Source organism: Helianthus annuus, chromosome 10 (assembly GCF_002127325.2).
Source record: "Helianthus annuus cultivar XRQ/B chromosome 10, HanXRQr2.0-SUNRISE, whole genome shotgun sequence".
Lineage (NCBI taxonomy): Eukaryota > Viridiplantae > Streptophyta > Magnoliopsida > Asterales > Asteraceae > Helianthus > Helianthus annuus.
The window spans coordinates 78,272,404-78,290,521 of NC_035442.2; the positions used below are offsets into that span (position 1 = coordinate 78,272,404).

At 40.4% G+C, this 18,118-nt stretch overlaps 1 protein-coding gene across 1 annotated transcript; it reads right to left on the minus strand.

Annotated features, from left to right (window-relative positions):
* Positions 1 to 5,523: 5,523 nt before the first annotated feature.
* Positions 5,524 to 7,599, minus strand: LOC118482984. The gene is made up of 2 exons (XM_035978575.1): positions 6,681 to 7,599; positions 5,524 to 5,950 (listed from the first exon to the last, which is right to left on the minus strand). Exon 1 carries the CDS (start codon positions 7,528 to 7,530, stop codon positions 6,688 to 6,690), a length of 843 nt encoding a protein of 280 aa, XP_035834468.1. The 5' UTR covers positions 7,531 to 7,599; the 3' UTR covers positions 5,524 to 5,950; positions 6,681 to 6,687.
* Positions 7,600 to 18,118: the final 10,519 nt, after the last annotated feature.

Here is an 18,118-nt window from a genome sequence, read left to right on the forward strand (position 1 = left end):
TGTTACAGTCTCCCCTGCATTAGGAAATTTCGTCCCGAAATTAATCCATTAGTAGGGTCGTAAGAGTTGATGCGAATGAGAGTAACGATTAAAAGCGTCTAGATTTAGCGAGCGATCGATTAAGATTCGACGAGCGAGTGCGGTGAAAGGATACGATTCGAATAACCAAAAGCGATAACACACACATGAGCGATTCTATAACGTTTTAAACCATTGGAAAGTCGATGAAGTAGGAGAACATGTTTATGAAAATCTCTTCGCACAGTAGCGTTAATGGTGTTGATGTCCACCTTTAGCGTTGTAAAAAGGCTTTTTGTTAGTTTAATAAAAGATTTCGAGTTACACAGTTTAAAAGAATTTGGTGGTAAAAGTAGTTTTGAGAGAAGAAACTCTCCTATACATAGGTTCGAGCTGAAACTCGATTGTCGAACCATCGTTCTTGGGAAGATTCCTTCCTGTTATTGCAAAAGTTTTAAGGAAATACTGGACTTATGAAACTCCCATTGGGCATGGAGCTAAACCGATTCGATGTTTTCTCCATGTTGTAAGGAAATTTCACTTGTCCAACGGTTTTAATAAAGTTTTATAAAAATTGGTTTTCTTTAATACTATGGAAAAATAATTTTACATCGGGCCCCTCGTGGCACTTTCCCACGAAAGTTCGTTAATATGATTAAAACACTTATATATAGGAAGTACCAGCGGCGTATCCACCATGTTTTACCCATATTACCTCTGTTTCATGAGGCGGTGTCACGCGTGCCGATAAGACACAGATAGAATTTCGATTCCTTGGTCCAAGCGATAGGATGTTAGACCGAGTCTTGAATTGAAGCGAATTGGATACTGACAAAGCGTTGATAGCGAATGCGAGTAGTTCGATCATACGAAACATTGATATGGCACACAGGGTAACTATAACAACCCGCACAAAATTTCCTAAAGCAGGGGAGACTGTAACAACCCGCACTTTCGTGCGTCGTTGCTACTCGATACACTCGTTACGCCTAGCACCAGAGATTCGGATCATAATGTAACTATATCAGATATATCCCTAAATCGAAGTATAATCGAATAATTACGCATATTCTATCGCTATTACAAACCTATTTTCATAAATTATAACACTCACGATGCTGTTGAGTGAGGATTTAATCTACCCTCCTCGATAACTGTGAGGTGTTAAAACGTAAACAACCAACGCTAACAAGGACTATCGGGTGAGTACCATGCCTCCAACCGTCATGACGATGATGGCAATACGAGCAAGTAGTACCCCGATAATCATTGTGGCACATCACATCGAAGAACGCACTCGAAGGCACGCGTAACTCGATCATCGCACCGAATATTGGTTATATAGATACGTATATACGGCCCTTTTGTGATTAATTATAGTAAATAATTAAATAATTATATAAATATATGGAAATGTGGCTCAAACAGTCGAAATCGCACCAAAAACGAGGATCAAGGGCTTCCGTACGGATGGGCCAGCCAAACGGCTGGGCCAGTCGATCGGACGGGCCAGCCGATCGGCTGGGCCGCCCGATCGAACGGGCCAGCCGATCGGACAGAACAACCAACCGGCTAGACCACCCAATCGAACGGGCCAGCCGATCGGCTGGGCCGTCCGATCGGACAGGCCAGCCGATCGGTTGGGCCAACCGACCCGGCCCACCTTTCCTCCTTTTCCCTCCTTCCTTGCCTATAAATACCCCTCATTCACCCTCAAACACTTGTTGCTGCTGCTGCTACTCGACCAAGACGTTCCAGCCCCTTAATCTCTCGATTTCTCGCGATTCTTGTAAGTTTTCAACTCAAATCTTGTACTTCCTTGATCCATATGCATTCTTTCATCTTCCTACCTTTCAAATCTCGACTTTTAACCGTGAAATTAACGGATTTGGAGTGTTCTAGGGTGATGTCGCCATGGAGTTCTTCAAGGGTGATGTCATCCCATGAAGAACAACTCAAATCTGAATGTTTTCCATACGATTATGCATAAATCTCGTCTAAATTAATGTTTTCTAATAAAAAAGCTATGGATTTGAGATGTTCAGAGTGATGTCATCACGAAATTCTTATGAACTTCAAGTGTTGGCCTCATTCCACCAAAAACAACTCAGAACCCAGGGATTTTCCAAGAATAATCAAGGTTTTGCACATCAGGTCTATACACAAAAACGGTAGAAACAGAGCTCAGACCGACCTTCTACTCATTCTTAGTGTCGTGTTGGTCAGGGATCTGATTCCTACCGAAGAGACGACCAATTTCGGGTTAAACACGGAAAAATCGCCAAGAACGGCCAGTTCTGATGGAACGGGGTGATTCCCGGCCGTTAGAACAGGTCGGAATTGATGGAATTTCAGTTGTTCAACACGTCACAACAACGTCTCGACCAAAACTACTGAAGAACACGCGAAAATCGTCAAAAAACAGTTGGACAGGCTGGCCGATCGAGCGGCCCAGCCGATCGGCTGGACCAGCCGATCGAACGGCCCACTCGATCGAACGGCCCACTCGATCGAGCAGCCCACTTGATCGAGCGGTCCATCCGAATGGGCTAGTTTCAATCCAATTTTCGTCCAAATTCCCGTAATTCGATACCGTTTAACGCATAATTCGATACTCATTAATCAGTCTGAAATCAGGGCATTCTCAGGCATCATCCCGTCAATCCAACCAAATACGCACTGTGAGTATACTTGACCCCTTTTTATCGAATTTTGGGTGTAACATACGTTCCTTATAAATCGAACTTATCAAACGAATGAATCAAATTGTCAATCTATCACTTGCGAATAACTGTTTGCATAGATATACGTGATGCTAGTTGCATGTATGCTAGGACTTATACTCGTGACGTCCCACCACGACTAGTATAGTACTATTGCGCCCGACGGGGTCTAGTTATGCCATCGAAGAGTCGAGCATCGAGGACTTAGCTGTTAGTATCAGTTTTGTGAGTATATATGTCGTGTATTACGTTATGCATGTGGAAATTCGCAGCATTTTTAATCTATTTATCTATTACATATCAAACCTGTATACTCGCCAATACTTTTGTATTGACATTATTTTAACGTATGTTGCAGGTTTAGTCGAAGTCTACATCAAATCAAGCTAGGAAGTCTAGAAACTCATCTAAAATCTAGGTTGTCGGATTTGAATTGTTCGAGAGGACAAGAAATCTGTGATGACTTATGTGATTGTATTATTTGTTAGTATGGGATAACGAATGTAATGAATATTATCGCAATATAGTTGTTATGGATTCTCTTGAGCAATTTGATTCGCCTAGTGCCGCGCCCCGATGATTCCGCCGTCGGTTGGGGTGTGACACGGGTACAAATGAACGATCACCCATATCGCAAAAAACAGTTTCCCGAACAAAGGGCCCCACGACTGGTAACCGCTGTTGATTGCAGATGAAACGCGGGAAACGATGCCGACTAAGTTGACGATGAGAACGGTGGTGGGCGGGATGAGGAGGGAAGTCCATTTGAAGATGTATAGTTTGGCAAAATCACCGTCTTCGTCATTGGCTTTGGATGTGACGGTGAAATTGGTGTTGATTCCGACGAACTTTGAGGAGACCATGAAAGACGACAAAAATATGAGCGGAAGTCCCACCGATGACCCAAAATTGAACGACAATTTTGGAGCTCCGGTGGAGTGGCGTGAGCATCGAAGACTGGTGGAGAAACGATTCAATTGATCATAAATAAATATTAAAATCTGGGTTTTAAATTCATTCAAACATAAATATTAAAATCTGGGTTTGATCAAGTGTATGTGATTGAGGGGATGAATTGGGGAAGGTAAAGTGGAAAAGGACTAAAATACCCTCACATGCAAAACATGTGTTTAAGTTGATAAAAGACTGTAGGTATTTATTTTAAGTCCTTTAAGTTAGTAGTTAATACGGGTCTACTTTTCTCTTATAAATAGGAGGTTTTTGCAAGTATTGTAATGGGATTGAGAGTGAAAAACAAAGTTTTGATATATATCCGTTCATATATTTTTGGAGGGTTATTTCTTTCCTTTCCTTTGAGATGAAACTTTCTTTTTTGGCTTATCAACTTTGTCTGGTTCTTCTGCTTAGTTGTAGCGCATTCACTTTGACTACATTTTTTTTTGTATTTCAAAAGTGTTAGGTTTCATATACTCATCGTTGTTGAGATCAGATTGTAAAAGGTTAGAGTTTTTGAAAGAATAAGTCTCCTTCATCATAACTTCGATTGCTTGCTTTCTTTATAGTTTAAATGTTTGGATTTATTATATCCATTATTGTTGAGTTCGGGAGTAAGAAGTTGGGTTTTTGAACACAAGATCAAACAAGGACGGTTTTACTAAAAATCTGAAATTTTCTTTCGAAAATTCATATCAATCATCATTTCAATTTTTTTTTGTCACAAATGCATTTAGACAAGTTTAGAAAATTCAGTATAGAAAATTTCCACATTATAAATTTTCAACATTGTTATGCATAAAGTAGTTGTAATAGAGGCTTAGGGGAGTTTTCAAAATAATTTTGATGTTATACTAATATATTGTTATGCATAAAGGAGTTGTAGTAGAGGCTTAGGGGAGTTTTATATATTGTTATGCATAAAAGAGTTGTACAAGGGACTTAGGGGAGTTTTCAAAATAAATCTGTTATTATACTTTTAACTAAAAAGTATTTGTTTTTTTTTTTACTTTTAATCCAACAATATTCATCTTTTGCAAATTTAACCTCACAACTTTTTTACTTTCAGTTTTTGTCTTCTACTTTTCATGTTTTGCAAATTTTTTGTTTATGTTTTGCTCGAAATTTTACGAGTTCACACGGCGCAACGTGCGTATATGGTTCAACGTTTTTGTGTTTTCTTCTAAACTTTGCGACTTAACACGACGCAAAGTGCGTGTGTGGTTCAACGTTTTTATGTCGTCTATTATAATCTGTTTGACAAGTTCGTCGCAATGCGCGGATTCTAAATCGACTTAGTTATTACTTTCCATACTTTATGTTTTGGTCTAAACTTTTCACATTAACACGCCGCAACTTTAGTGTTGGTGGTCGTTGTCGGTGGTGTGGCATTGGTGCTATTTCTCCCGGTTTTACACCCCCACTGCAACGCGGGGGGCTTAACACTAAAGTTGGATCCAAGATTTTTTTTTTTTTTTTTTTTTTTTTGTATTTTTAGCAAGTTTAATAACTTTAGTACACACTAAAATTACGTTAACAAAACTTTGTTATTCGCTCAATATGTTAGTTTTTATAAGTGACACATATTTACCTTAATAACAAGCACTAACTAATATTATTGTATACTTTTTTTTTTGTTTTGATAAAACCCTTAATGAATTACTTATCTAGATTACTCTCAATATTTATTCTTTGTTGAAATTTTAAAAATTACTAATACATCTATAATAACTTAATTGCGTCTACATGTGAAATCCAAGCTTAATAAACTTGAAACAATGTGAAAGACCATAACCCTTTAATAACATGCACTAGTTATAGTTCCCTGTCATAAAAACAATTCACATTAATCCATCAATTATACAAATCAAGTGTATAGAAACCTTATAAAGTCCTATACCGGCACATAAAAGCTTTATAAAACGGGGAGCATATACATGGGTGTATCAATATATCGTACACCAGTATAGGACCGACCGACCGTATAACATAGGGATTCTCTCCTAATAAATGATTTGTATAATTGCCATCACCACCACCAACCGTCACCATTGCCATGGTATGCCAATAAACTCAAGAATGTGTTTAGATCCATTGAAAATAACCATAAGATCCATTACATGAGGAGACATGGTTGGTACTCACATACGGAAATAAACAACAGTTGATTCTTTTTTCAATATCAATATCTCCTAAAAAATAAATTTGCTACTTCCCATTTTGCCTCAGCTCCCTCCAGCAGAACTCTACGCTACCTGAATCCAATTCAAACATAAATGCTGACTTTTCATCTAAGGGGGTGTTTGGCCTAGCTTTTATTTTTTGGCTTATGCTTATATTTTAAACTATCTTATAGCTTATTTTCTATCATTTGATAAGCTCTTTGTAAGTGTTTGGATTAGCTTATAGCTTATTTTATATCATTTGCCCTTACACAAAGAAGCTTCTTCAAATAAGCTAAAAAACCATCATCAAATAAGCTTCTTCAAATTAGCTTATATAAGCTAATAAGCATAAGCTTAAAAAGCTAAACCAAACACCAAACAAAGCTTATTTTGTAAAAAAAGCTAAAAAAAGCTATAAGCTTTGTTAAAAAAGCTAGGCCAAACACCCCCTAAGTTAAGGAATGCAAATACTGATTTATAAGAACTAGAATACCTTAACCCCTATATTGTTTTGCAAATCCTAAGTTTTCTCTAGAAATATTTTCTTAACAAACAGTCTTTCTGAATCAATCATGAAACTAAAAACAACCTATTCATTCCACTCTATATTCTTATCATGAGACCAAGTTGCTTTAACTCTTGTTAAAATCCAATCCTTCTACATATTTTCATTCTCAAGAAAAAATCGAAAACACTTTCTGTATCTGCAAATTGCAACTCAATTCAAATTTTCTGCAGACTATCAGTTGTGAATTCACTGTACATACAAACAAAAATCACCAGTTAACAATACAACTCGAAAGATAGGAAGGAGATTTACCAGAGGTTTAGAAGCTCGATGAGACTTCAGACTCCCCCTTTCTAACCCATATCTGCATGGGAACCGGATGTTTTGAACCTCGCATGCCATGGAATCTTCCAGAATCCCGTCCACCATTGAACCTTCCAGAACCCCTCAACCTTGTTCTGTCTTTGGCAGCAGCAACAGAGTCATCCACATTCTGAGCAAACGGTATCGTTTTGCCTTTAGGTTCCCTGACCTCCTGATTCCGCCGTCCACCATGTTGTTTCCTCTCCTGTACAGGTTCAGGTCCTGTTTGCTTTTGGTCAGTGACAACCCGATTCCCTTTGTAACCATGTTGCTTCTTCTCCTTCTCTGGCTCCGGTTCGGTGCTACCTCTGGTTTGCTTTTGGTCAGTCACAAACCTAGGGTTTCTCTTCTTCTTCTTCTTCTTCTTTTTGAGTTCAGATTTGGATTGATTACACACATGCTCCTGATCATCTGCAACTTGAGCTAGGGTTTTAGAACCAGAATCATGCACTGGTTTGACTTGATTAACGATTCGATAGTGGTTTCTTCCCAGGTCCTTAGAACCAGAATCGTCTGGTTTGAGTTGATTAACGATTGGATTGCTGTTTTTTCCACGAGGAACAGGGTTTTTATCTGGTTTGAGTTGATTAACGATTCGATTGCTGTTTCTTCCAAGGGGGTTTCTAGAACCAGTAGCTTGTTTTGGTTGATTAGTGCCGGCGTCGTTTGACTGGTGGGGATGAGGGTTGGATTTGGATTTGGAAGAAGATTGTTGTTGGAGCCATCGTTGTTTGAGGTCCAGGAATGTAACATAGTTGGAGGGAAGCGAAGCTCCCTCATCCCCCATTGCTTCCTTCATTCAATTGCAAACGTCTTCTCCTGTGGACTCTCAATTCAAACCAGGAAAATGGAATAGACCTAACTTCATAAAAGAGGCTTACAACGCAAGTTTCATTATTTTTATACGGGGTAAATTATTTTTTTTTCTTTTTTGAGTTCATGTGTGTTTTAGGGGTTTTAATCATTTGAGTTTAAAATTAAAATGTTTAATGTATTGAGTCCCTATAGCCACTTTTCTTAACCATTTGATTCCAATTTTTTAACACCATCCATCTTGTCTGTTAACTATGAGGGCATTTTAGTTATTTACATATAGAGTACAACTTTTTAATGCAGATAGTATAATATACAAGTCTTTAATGCATACACACACAAACATCTCTCACACATACCTGACACCATCAACTCCTCCTCACCACCACCACTCAACACCCTCCTCCGGCCACCCCTCTCCAACTGTTCGGTTCCTCCGCCCCTTAACCACCTTCACTGCCACTCGTTAACACTTAACAGATCAGTTAAATAAACCATTAGATTTCAAATCTAAACACCAAACTTCAACATCAATTCATCATTTTTTTTTTCAAGCTGAATAAACAAATTTCAACCCTAACTTTAAACTACTAGTCGCAAAACAATAACATTCAATCCTTTGTCTTTCTTTCAGATCCAGTCACAAAACAATAAGACTATTGATGAAACAGTGGTTAACCAAGAGAGGCTAATTCACTAGTCTCGTCAAGTAGGGCTAATCCCTTCTTTCCGAGGATCGGTGGCTTGACCGTCAGTTGGGCTGTCTCATGCACAAAGAAAACACACAGTGACTCGTAACAAGGAGGAAGGGGTGGGGTGCTCCTTGTTACCACTCTCCGGCGTGAGAATCAGTAATTTGCTTGAGAAGCAAAGTATGTGATAGTAGTAGTTGTGAGGGAGTTGAGAAACGATACCTCAAACCTGGTTTGAGATGGTATTTACAGCCGAGGAGTGAAGGAGGGTGGTTGAGTTTGACAGACTGACGACGCGCCGCCTTATGCAGGTGTGTCAGGCTTGTCGGCTGTGGAGGTGAAGCCACGTCCTACTGCGGTGTAAGTATGTTGCTTACGTATGGGCTGACAGGCGACTGTCATTGGTGCCACTTGCTCTGTGATGTCAGTCCCACTTGCCTCGTGGGCAGGATGCGGTGCCGCGCCGCATCGCAGCCTGCGGTAACTACTGTTATTTCCACGTTCTCACTCTGGCTAAGATTGCGGGATGCGGTGCCAGGCTGCATCGCCACTTGTGGTGACTGTTGCTGTTGTCCAGATCCCTTGTATTGATGAAAACATTCACAGGATGCGGTGCGAGGCTGCATCGCTATGCGTACACCCATTTTCATACACCAGGTAAGGAGATATTCAGAGGATGCGGTGCCAGGCCGCATCGCTTATGCCTATCTTTATTTTCCCATCTTTTGACAGATTGGATTCGACATCTGTGTTCGCGCATGCCCGCACGGACACAGATAAGTTCTTGCTGGTGGGGGTTTTTGATAAGGGTAATGGTCACTCGCGGTCGTGCTGACGCGAGATGTGGGACCATACCCCTTCAAGTCCCCCAGTCTAGTGTTGCTCCCTTATGCAAGTTGCATGTGGGAGGAGTACTGGACTATGGTGTTGATGTGCACAAAATGCAACATATAAATTACATCAATTGTGGCTTAAAACTAACCCTTTTTTAGTACTAATGTTGGAAAAAGTGTGCTTTTGTCTTCCTTTTGTATTTTCAGGATTAAATGAGCTCAAAATAACAAAAGAAGCAAAAAAGACAGCAAAATCTAACATAAATACAAGAAAGGGAACAAAAGTGATATGCCCCACCCCCCGACAGCATCTTCCCAAGCAAAATAAAGAAGACAGAAGACTGAACACGCCCCGTGCCCAGTGAGCACGGGGCCGTGCCCAAGTGCCAGCAGAAAAGAGAAACTCATAGAAGCTTCTGTTGCCCACCACGGGGCCGTGCCCAGCGGGCACGGGGGCGTGGTCAACTTCCTGCAGGCGCATTTATTGTAATTGCGAATTACAATTAATGAAGAGAGAGAGTCAGATGGACACAGGGCCGTGCCCAGCGGACACAGGGCCGTGCCCAGCGGACACAGGGCCGTGCCCGAGCTTCTGTTCAGCCTATAAATAGGAGTGTTTGGAGCTCTTGCAACTCATCCCTTGGCACACCACATCTCTCACACTTCACCCACCACCCACCACCATCACAACACCATCATCCACCACCATCATCCATTGTCCATCATAGAGTGTGTGAGTCGTCTCGGGATCCAAGATTGATCGTAAGAGTTCTTGACAATCAAAGGCCATGTTTGCCTGTGTCTCTTACGTCACTTGGTGAAGACAAGTGTTTAGTGTAATACTTTTTATTTTTAATCTTTTGGACTTTTTAATTGGTTTTGTATTAATGACTTTAATTACTAGTTTCTTATGTTGAAGGTGATTCTTCCTTATCGTTTGTCCGTGGTGTCTTGGCATTATTTTACTGTCTATATAAAATAAAAGATTTTCACCATTCATATCTCCACGGTCTATATGGAGGTATGTTGGCTACCTGGTTGAGGGTTAAGGGAACGGTTTGGTAAGAGTCTTGCCATTGTTCAGTGTATAGATCCTGCAAAGGACCTGGGTCAAATTTAGTAGGACCTCCTTCAATACCCAAAGGTATTCGATGGCGGGGGTCCAAACTCTTTGATCCCCTCATAAGTTAAACTACTATTAAAACTTTAACCCAGCTACTTAGGACTGTATCCCTGCTGACTCAGACTACTTAGCTGAGGGTAACGTCGCCTTCAAAAGAGGGGCCTACCACATTATGCATTAATAACTTAATTTATTATCTTTCAATAATCCGACCCTTTAGGATTGTATCCTTGCTGACTCAAATTACTGGGTTGAGGGTAACGTCACCTTCAAAAGAGGGGCCTACTACAATAACTAAGATAATCTCTTAAACAAGTGCAAAAGTGCGAAAATAATCAAAGGTTACACTATAGCGAGTCGGATCCAAGTGATTCATCTTGTCTATCTGTTTTTATTTTTATTTTATTTTTCAGCATTTTAGTTAGTTTTATTTTTTAGTTTAAAACCTTTTTCTTACATTTTAATTTGGTTAGACGTTGAGGATAAACCGGTATTAAAAGCTCTTGTGTCCTTGGACGACCTCGGTATCTTACCAACACTATACTACATCCACGATGGGTGCACTTGCCCATATGTGTGTTTAGTGTTAGTAAATATCGTGTTTTATAAATTTAAAACTTGGCTAAAAAGTGTAAAAAGGGCTTAAAATATATACCTAAATTATATTACACCTAACGCACGTCAAGTTTTTGGCGCCGTTGCCGGGGACACAAGGATTTTAAGAAAGCTTAAAATCGACGGCCTAATCTGTTTTTCAAAACTTTTTCAAACCGCGTGCACATTTTTCTGCATTTTAGTTTAGTTTGCATTTACAGTAGCCTGAACACGGGGTCGTGCTGCATATTTTTCATAAAACGCCTAGATACAGAGTCTGAACACGGGGTCGTGCTCACTGAACACGCCCCCATGCTCAACAAGACCAGCAACTTTAATTAAAACGCCCAGATACAGACCCTGAACACGGGGCCGTGTCCAGCCTCTGTTTCCGTCTTTATTTTTGTTTTCTGGTCCCGAGACTCAGTTGTGGTCTGTTAAGTGATTCTTATGGATCAATACTCAGGAGGCTACAACTACACCTATGAGGAGGATGATTATAGGGAAGACTATTGCACTAATTGTGGTAACCCGCACTCGGTACAATATTGTAACTTATTTCAACCATCCAATTCATACAACTATTATGAGGAGCCCAGGTACGAGCCATCGACTTCATACACATCCTATGAAGACCAAAGGTATGAACCTTCTTCCTCATACTCATATTTTGATGAACCAAGGTATGAGCCTTCATACTCATACTTTGAGGAGTCAAGATATGAACCACCACCTTCATATACTTATTATGAGGAACCATGGCGTGAACAACCCACCTCATATGAGTACTATGAAGAACAAAATTACGACCCTTATCCATCATATGCTTACAATGAAGAACAATGGTATGAACCATCTACTTCATATGAGTACTGTTAGGGCAAGATTTTAATGACCTGTGATCCTTACATGATATCCTAACGAGTGATCCTTGTTTCTTTGGCAGATAGTGATCCTCAGAAGAGCTTCAGGATCAGGATCATGGATCATCCTAAGGATCCTCATACTAACGATTGTTCTCTTTGAATTTAATGTTGTTTTGCAGGGATTACGAGTTGGACCTGGTCTTGGCAACGTTATTAAGGAATCTTTCACGTAAATCTCGCACATACATCACCGGAAGTAGACGTTGTGGAGAATATGGAAACTTAGCACAAATTACGGGCAATTAGTTAGGCTAAATTTACTTCTATTTCTAAAGAGGTAACGAGCTAGTAGTTAGGTGACTTGCCTAAAATTCACCACACACGCTTATATAAATGGCACTCTACAGCATTCATAAGACACAACACATTTCTCACACGCTCTAGCATACGATACTATAGGGATCCTTGTACCTGGCTCGTTACCATCCAAAGTTGTAAACATTGTTTGTTATATGGAAGTTTGGTGATCGGTAGTTTCCATCACCCGAGGTTTTTTATGCCGGAGATCATTCATTGATCAAGGGCTTTTTCCTCGTATAATTCCTTGTGTCACTTGTGCAATTTTCATTTAAGTGATCCTTATCTTTGTTCATCATATCAAGCATCATTCCCCGTTTACAAAGAGTTTGGTTGCATAATCCTTGTGTGATTTTTGACCAAAAGAGTTTGGCGCCCACCGTGGGGCAATTGGTGCTTCATTCATAAGAATGTTTTTCTGTTAGTGATCATTCCGGAGCGTTGCATGGCTTCATCGTTGAAGAATACCTCCACAGCGATGTCTGCAGTCAACTCATCTCAGGGCACTCCACCTTTGCCGCCACCACCAGCTGGATCTCAGAAAAATGCTGAGAAGAGACCAACTCCTATCTTCTCTAAACCTTCATCTTCTTCTGCTCTAACTTCTTCTGCTCCCAGTACTAGTGATATATTTACTCTGATTTTGCAGATGAGGGATCGTATGCAGCAGCAGGATGAAACTAATGACAGGATCCTCAAGGAAATCGGAGATCTCAAAAGACAAAAGAAAACGGCAGAGGATCATTCCCCACTGATGCCCAAATCTTTGAATTTTGATACTCCGATGATTACTTCTCAGCCATCAGAGATCCCAGACATTCAACATGTGGGTGGATCAAGAGGAGTACATTTCGGCTCATCAACAGTGACTCAGGCATCAGGATCATATTTCCAGCCGGCAGGATCCTATACTCAGCATATGGGATCCTTCATGAATTTAGGAGCCTACTCAGGAGCGCAGCAATTTCAAGGATCCTCCTTTATTCTAGGATCATCCCAGTTTCAAGGATCCCTCCAGATACCAGGATCCTCGAAGAGTTTGCAGACAGGAAGTTCAGATGTCCATCAAGGAGATTTTATTCCGATGCAGACCATTGCTTCCACTGGTCCCTCCATTATCCCAGAATCCCAACAATACGGATTCACATCCAATGTTCCTAACTTGAACTCGATGGGAGGTAACACTTTTAATAATTCTCTTACCACTAACCATGGATTCATGCAGGATACAGGTATCAACCATGCTATGGCCAGAGAACTGCAGAAACTGAAGGATATGATTTCAAGTGTTCCAGGGGTAGTCAAACCTATCCCGGAGATTGCAGATGGAAGCCATAAGGTATCTCGTTTTGCACCACCAATTTGTGATGCTGAGATACCCAAAAGATTCCATATTCCTACTATGAAGCTGTATGATGGTACAACGGATCCTGAGGAACACATAGCACAATACAGGGAGAGGATGGAGCAATCCAATTCCGGAAAGGTTAAAGGAAGCATGCCTATGCAAGGGATTTGGATCCACTCTTACTGGATCAGCTCTTAAATGGCTGCTAAGTCTTCCCCCTTACTCTATTACTTCGTTTGCTAATTTAGTTAACTTATTCAATAATCAATTTTCTTGTAGCAGAAAATTTGAACGATTGACTAGTGATTTATATAGGATAACTCAGGGTCATAATGAATCATTAAGGGATTATATAACCAAATTTAGTAAAGAATCCTTGGACATTCCCAACTTGGATGTGGCCACAGCTGTTGAGGCTTTTAAAATGGGATTGCTTAGGGATTCATTGTTCTATGATGATCTTGTTATGACACCATGCAGGAACCTAGACGAAGTAAGGACTCGGGCACTCAGATTCATCTGGCTAGAGGATGACAAGAGGATCCAGGAGAGACAAGTAGGATCCTCAAAACAAGAAAAGCAAGGATCCTCTTTCAAAAGCAACAAATTCAAATCCTACAATAGAACTGACAACCAGAATGTGCATGCTGTTGACCAAGAAGAGGATGATGAGGATTATCCTCCGATTTCTGAATACTGTTTTTCCGTTGATAACCATGAACTAATCCTTGCAATGCAGAATCTAGGAGAAAAAGCCAGATGGCCAAGAAAAAATGACAAACCAGCCGCAGCTAAAGACAAATCAAAATGGTGTGCATACCACGAGGATTTTGGGCATTTAACAGAAGAATGCATCGCATTAAGAAAGGAAATTGGATATCTGTTGAGCAAGGGGCATTTAAAAGAGTTGTTGGGAAGAAAAAAGCAAAGGACTCAGGATCCTGAAAGGATCCCTGAAAAAGCTCCAGCCCCTCCAGCAGATGCACAAGTGATAAACTTTATTTCCGGAGGATCAGACATTTGTGGTACATCCTTTTCAGCAGCTAAGAGGCATGCAAAGGAAGCTAAAATGGATAATGGAGAAAGACCTATTCGAACATCAAGTGTCTTGGAAGGAAAAATCATAACCTTTGATGAGGATGATAGAATTAACATCCAGGATCCTCATCATGATAGTTTAGTTATTACTCTCTTTATTTCTAACTATTTTGTCCGCAGGATCCTTATTGATGGAGGAAGTTCGGTAAACATTATCCAACTTGATGTTCTGAAGAAAATGGGTATTCCTGAATCAGACATCACACCAAGATCCTCCGTGCTTGTGGGATTTAGTGGCGAAACTAAGAAAACCCTGGGGGACATCAAACTCCCAATTTACGTGGAAGGATTACATAATTATCAGAAATTTTGTGTTATTGACGGTTTATCTTGTTGTAATGTTATCCTTGGCAGGCCCTGGATACACGATATGAAGGCCGTCCCATCCACCTACCATCAATGTGTAAAGCTCCCTAGCCCTTGGGGAATAATCAAGATTGATAGTGATCAGCAGGAGGCTAAGGATTGTTACACCTCATCAATGAAACCAGCCTCGAAATCAAGGGAACAATAGCAATTAAAGTATCCTCCAAGGGATGTCTTGGAGGCAAGAGAGCAGGATGTGGACGAAATCCTCCTGGATCCTGATGATCCTGAATCCAAAATCTATATCGGATCAGGGATCCTTGGACAAATGAAAGAAGACATTGTATCCTTCCTCAAAAGAAGAAAATCTACCTTTGCATAGAAACATGGGGATATGACAGGTATATCTAAAGATATTATCACTCATAAACTTGGCATTGACAGGTCAGTTAAACCAATCCATCAAAAGAGGAGGAAATTTGCACCAGAAAGAAATGCCATTATGCAGGAAGAGGTAGAAAGATTACTACGAGCAGGTATGATTAGAGAAGTGAAGTATCCAAAATGGCTGGCCAATGTGGTTGTTGTTCAAAAGAAAAATGGAAAGTGGAGAGTATGTGTCGATTTCACTGATTTGAATAAGGCATGTCCTAAGGATCCTTTCCCATTACCCCACATTGACTCCATGGTGGATGCAACGGCGGGTCATGAACTGTTAACCTTTATGGATGCATCATCTGGATTCCAACAAATTCAAATGGAACCATCTGACCAAGAGGATACGCCTTTTATGACCCCAACCGGTTTATATTGTTATATTGCTATGCCGTTTGGATTAAGGAATGCAGGTGCAACATATCAAAGGCTGGTGAACATGATGTTCAAAGATCAGATTGGACAAACTATGGAAGTATACATAGACGATATGGTAGTAAAATCCAAGAAAGCTGAGGATCACCTAAGGGACTTGGAGGAAGCATTTGATATCCTTGATAGTTATAACATGAAGCTTAATCCTTCAAAATGCCACTTTGGTGTTAAAGCAGGCAAATTCTTAGGATATATGGTAACCCAGAGGGGCATCGAAGAAAGCCCAGAACAAATCAAAGCATTGGTGAATATCAAATCCCCTGCCAACGCTAAGGATGTGCGTAGGCTAACAGGCAGGATAGCAGCCTTAAACAAATTTATATCCAAATCCTCAGAAAAATGTAAAGAATTCTACGATATCCTAAGAAAGAACAAGAAATTCGAATGGACTGAAAAGCATGAGAATGCTTTACAAGCCCTCAAAGAATACGTGTCCTCAGCTCCAGCATTGATGAAACCAGAAAAAGGAGATGTGTTATCCTTATATCTTGCGGTATCCTCAAAAGCAGTAAGTGCAGTCCTTGTTAAGGATCATGAAGGTACACAATATCCTGTCTATTATGTAAGAGTTTACTTGATGCTGAATCCAGGTATTCACACCTTGAAAAACTTATTCTTGCACTAATTATGGCATCTACTAAACTAAGACATTATTTTGAAACCCATGTTATTGTTGTTAGAACTAATTTTCCAATTAAGAATGTCCTCAGGAAACCAGAGATGTCCGGAAGGATGGCTAAGTGGGCAGTAAAGCTTAGTGCCCATGATATAAGATATGAGCCTAGAACAACCATCAAATCTTAAGCATTAGCAGACTTTGTGGCTGATTTCAGTAGTGATTTACAAAAGGAAGCCGAATTGGAAGTCCAGCAGCTGGATGAAACCAAGGATCCTTGGATACTACATACTGATGGATCCTCAAATGTTAAAGGCACGGGGCTTGGTATACTACTAAAATCACCACAGGGGGACATAATACCCCACTCCATAGCTTGTGAGTTCCAAGCCACTAATAATGAGGCTGAATATGAAGCCTTAATCGCTGGTTTGCAAATTGCTAAGCATATGGGGATCAGGTATCTTGAGGTATACGTGGATTCATTGTTAATCACTAATCACTTTAATGGATCCTATGCTGTTAAAGGTGAAAAACTAACCAAATATTTAGAGATAGTCAAAGAATTGGCACTCTCCTTTGCTTTCTTCAGTTTGACACAGGTACCAAGGGAAGAAAATACAGAAGCTGATGCATTGGCCAATCTAGGATCATCTTTGAAGATCCTAGAGGATATAAGTATCCCCATCATCCATATCCTGGCTCCTGCTATTGAAAATCAGGTGGCCATGGAAATAGAAGAGGATTCTGCAATGATCCCTAGTGAGGATACTCAATCTTGTTCAGGATCATGGATCTCGCCAATCATGAGATACTTACAACACGGAGAGATTCCTATGGGAGAAAACCCTAGGGCTTTCAGAATTAAGGTATCTCAATTCACAATCTTAAATAATATGCTGTATAAGCGATCTCTTGTAGGACCATATTTAAGATGTATCGAGGATCCTGAAGTTCAAGAAGTTTTAAAAGATTTCCATGAAGGAGATTGTGGAAACCACACTGGGGGCAGGGCATTGTTCTCAAGGATCTTAAGGACAGGATACTAATGGCCAACTATGAAAAGGGATGCTGTGGAGTATGCTAAGAAGTGTGATCCTTGTCAAAGACACAGCAATATCCTTCATCAGCCGGCTGAATTTCTACATCCTATACCATCCTCTTGGCCATTTATGAGATGGGGGATGGATATAGTCGGCAAGCTCCCTAAGGCACCTGGTGGAAAAGTGTTCATGCTTGCTATATGACTGACTACTTCTCCAAGTGGATAGAGGCTGAAGCTTTTGCCCAAGTCAGAGAAAAGGAAGTTATATCCTTTATTAAGAGAAATATTATAACTAGATTTGGCATTCCTTCTGAAATTGTATGTGATAATGGTTCCCAATTTATTGGGAGCAGAACTACTAACTTTTGTGACAGCTGGGGGATTAAGATGATAACATCAACACCAGTCCACCCACAAGCTAATGGTCAAGCAGAATCATCCAACAAGATCATCATCAACAATCTGAAGAAGAAACTTGGATCCAAGAAGGGGAAATGGGCAGAGGAATTACCTTATGTGCTTTGGGCCGATAGGACAACCCCCAAGAATGCTACTGGTCAAACACCATTCTCTTTGGTATTTGGGGCAGAATCAGTGATCCCAACAGAAATGGTGGTTCCAACTGCTAGAACAAGTACCCGTGATCCTGAGGAGAATGATGCAAACCTGGCTCAAGACTTGGATACTATTGAGGAAATCAGGGATCTGGCTAGGATAAGGATGGCTAGCTACCAACAAAGAATGGCTGGTGCTTATAACAAAAATGTCAGGATAAGGAAATTCCAAGTTGGGGATATGGTATTGAGAAAAGCATTCCAGAATACCA

Bases quoted from the DNA above. Each gene is read 5' to 3' on its own strand.
- LOC118482984 (XM_035978575.1), bottom strand. From the start codon at position 7,530: ATGAAGGAAGCAATGGGGGATGAGGGAGCTTCGCTTCCCTCCAACTAT.